Source organism: Aplysia californica, unplaced genomic scaffold (genome assembly GCF_000002075.1).
Source record: "Aplysia californica isolate F4 #8 unplaced genomic scaffold, AplCal3.0 scaffold00001, whole genome shotgun sequence".
NCBI classification, from domain to species: Eukaryota; Metazoa; Mollusca; class Gastropoda; order Aplysiida; family Aplysiidae; genus Aplysia; species Aplysia californica.
In genome coordinates, this window is record NW_004797271.1 from 420,778 (window position 1) to 424,455 (window position 3,678).

Consider the following 3,678-nt stretch of genomic DNA (forward strand, 5'->3'; position numbering starts at 1 on the left):
TGCGAGACACATAAAAACAATTTCAGCAGGTAGGAAATTTTGAATTTAGCCCAGATGGCGGCCAAAGCCTACTCTTATCGATTTTGGACCACCAAAGGATCTTTAATGAGTGCAAGTAGCACACCGGACCTCCAAGACTTTTCACCCTTATCCGAGAAGACTTGTTGTAGATTTTTCCTACAATAAGATCAGGGGTGTGGCTGAAAGACAGCAGTAAGAAAGAGCCAAGGAGTAGCAGTAGAAAGAGTCAGGACCCCAGAGGAGGGTGCCAAAGGAGAGACATGATTCAACATCCCTTTCATTTGCCAAACTTACTCCACCGGCCTGAGTGGTGGGATGGTAAGAAGGCACTTCACTGTCGTACACAGAAGACCTGAGTTCAATTTCTGTGTTGGCGAAGAGAATTTTATTGAGTATCTCTTCGTCTTTCTGATGGGCAATGTATCCCTCTCAGCCCCAGTTGGCCTAACAGGCAAAGTTGAAGCCACCTTCTAAATGATCTAAACTGTGTCAATGGGGGCATATTAAACACCTAGGGTCCTAGGCCTTGCCTACTGAAAAAAAAAAAAAATTTAAAAAGAAAGGTATGGTTTAACTTTTCCTCCCGTCTCACACTTAGCTACCAGATGTCCATTTTCTACTTGGCCCTTATATACTGTGATGCGCTGAATACGAATAGTCCAATATCGACTACGGAAGTGACAAAACTTTAGTGGCCATTTTGTTGCGACCCCAACCTCCTTCAATCATAAATATCTCGACTTTTATTCAAGACAGAAGAGTATTTTTTTCATCCACGACAAGGCAAATGAACAGGCCTTAAAAGACGATACCAATAACTCCATATAATATAGATCCTATGCCTAAAAATTGTCGAGTGCCTGACATATATCATGTGTGATCTTCAGCAAAAAATATACTGCAGTTTGACCCCCAAAGCAGAGCCTACATCTGTGTGCGGGAGTGAAAGTAAAAATCTACATGCTGTAAGTGTAACTTTCTAGGCACTCTACCATTACACTGCAACTGCACAGATTTCCACAAGTTTGCAACATCGTCCTAAGACCTAAGATGAAAAGAGATCTATGAATCTAGATCTAAATCTAGATTAGATCATATAATATAATCTATCTAGATTTAATAGATCAGTCCAAACAAAGGGAAGTTAAATTTGACATTCAATAAATCAAAATCGAGTCTTACTTGAGATTGAGAGCAGTAAAGTAGACTAGTCTAAATCTAGATAGATCTAGAATCTAGATATCTAGATTAGAAATCTAAATCTAGAGAGATCCATTGTCATTGTTCATTGTTGATAGTAACCACCTTACCTGATAAGCCGATGGTGAAAATGCCTTTTTCCTTCACGGCTAAGTTCGCTCTTGTGATGACAAGTTGGCATAGCTGCTTGGAGACATCGCTTTCTGTATCTAACACTTTAATAATCGGGGAGGCCATGTTTTCTTGCGGCTAGATCTAGATCTAGATCTAAGTAAGACTCTTAAAGTTCAGTGACGAAGCACAATCACGGATGCAGCAACCAGTTTGTTGTTGAGTTTCCCTGATTGAGAGAGAGAGAGAGCAACTTTTGCCGGCAGAAGGTCCAGTTTTATACCAGTCAACTCGCTAAAAAAAAAAAAAGCAAACACCAGTGTGACTCGTCAGAAAACGAAACTACTAAACTAACGTTAAATTATAATTTCGCTTTTTTCTCGTTCACTCTTTAGAAATGATATATTTAATTTTATAACAAAGCATAATTATTATCATACAAACACGGCTCGAATCTATATCTTGCACTTATTCTGAAATAAAGCAATTTCAGAACAACTAGCTGTTGTTGAGTCAAAGAAATTCGATTGGCATTTAAGACTGTCTAAAGTCACAGTGGTAGATCGAGTTAGCTCAGACTGTTTCACAGTAGAATCAAGAGACCTAGCAACGAAACGAGGTCTCTGGTAGACTTATAATAATATTGTGTACTGTATTTATTGAGCCCAGAACAAACAGTTGTAATAGGTCCTTGGTCCAGAAGCATTGCATTTTCGAAGAAAATAGAATGGGTTGTTTTTTTTTCATTTTATAATAATATTCAATCCATTTATATCTATGCATATTGCTATGTGGTTTTTTTTCACAATTAAGTGTTAATTTATAGATTTTTTTTTGCAATTCCTACAATTTATATATACGTATATACGTATATACGCAATAACAACAAAGCTCCTATAAATGCTATTTATGACAGCGATGAGATCCCAGAAGATATGATGAAGTCAGTTTTTATAGCTTTACCTAAAACACCAGGTGCCACTGAGTGTGATATTATTAGCCTTATGAGTCATTTTACAAAAATATTGCAGTGAGTAATAATGGGAAGATTGAGAAAAAGTGTAAGACCAGAGATATCTAAAACTCAATTCGGCTTCCTGACAAGGGCACCAAAAATGCTAACAATGTTAATGGAAAGATGTATTGAAGCACAGAAAGATCTGTATTTATGCTTCATAGATTATTTAAAGGCGTTTGATAAAGTTAGACACGATGAGCTATTTAAAATACTGGAAAAGCTAGACATAGATGGAAAAGATCTAAAAATTATCAGGAGTTTGTACTGGAACCAAAACGTCGCTGCACGAATTAATGGAGAATATAAGCAGATTAGGCGAGGAGTGAGGCAAGGATGTGTTATGTCACCAGACCTCTTTAACATGTACAGTGAAACAATCCTTAGAAACATAGCAGAATGTGTAGGTTCCAAAGTAAATGGAAAAAATATTAATAACCTCAGGTATGCAGATGACACCGTTTTAATAGCACGCTCAGAAAATGACCTTCAATTGCTTCTAGATACTGTTGAAACAGAAAGTGAACGTAAAGGATTAGTGTTGAATGTTAAGAAAACAGAATGCATGGTAATATAAAAAAAGCAGCAAATCCTAGTTGTAATCTCATTAGCAAAGGTGAAAAGATCAAACAAGTCCAACAGTTTAAATATCTAGGATATATGATAACATCTGATGCCAAATGTTCCACAGATAATAAAACGGAGAATTACAATGGCTAAGCCTAGTTTCAATAAAATGAGCCCAATCCTGAAAAATAGAAACATCTCAATGAACACCAAAATGAAAGTTCTGAAATGCTGCGTTTGGTCAATCCTTCTATATGGCTGTGAATGCTGGACAATCACTAAATAAAATAGAAGCAACAGAAATGTGGTTACTTGGGAGACTGCTAAGAGTATCCTGGAAGAAAAGAAATCAAATGACGTACAGTGCTTGATGAAGCCGATGTGGGACGTTCAATGTTAAAAACAATCAGGAAACGACAAATGCAGTTTTTGCAACACCTGAATAAACATAAAGGTCTTGAACATTTAGCTCTCACAGGCAAAATTGAGGGCAAACGAGGCAGGGGTAGACAAAGAACAATAACATACTAACGTTTACTAAGGAAACCAATACAAATGGGTAACAGGGAAAGATCAGGGAAACGTAGCTTTTTTGAGAGCATCCGAGCAAAGGAATGAATGGAGAACCATGATCGCCGATGTCTGTCGCAGATCTGGCACTGGATGATGATGATGATGATGATGATGATGATGATGATGATGATGATGATGATATACTAAGCCCTATATAGGCCATATATAGGCCCTATTTGAGTGTGCGTGCG

At 37.4% G+C, this 3,678-nt stretch overlaps 1 protein-coding gene across 2 annotated transcripts in view; it reads right to left on the reverse strand.

The window, feature by feature from the left end:
* The window catches only part of LOC101847694 (6-phosphogluconolactonase), a 10,078-nt gene extending 8,001 nt beyond the window's left edge, over positions 1-2,077 (reverse strand). Inside the window, exon 1 of one of the 2 annotated variants that reach the window (XM_005088776.3) lies at positions 1,332-2,077. In XM_005088776.3, the coding sequence (XP_005088833.1) occupies positions 1,332-1,458 (127 nt within the window). In that variant the 5' untranslated portion in view covers positions 1,459-2,077. Of the gene's footprint in view, positions 1-1,203; positions 1,280-1,331 lie in introns of those variants that run through there. The other variant, XM_035971439.1, reaches the window with a different exon arrangement.
* Between the last annotated feature and the right edge of the window lie 1,601 nt (positions 2,078-3,678).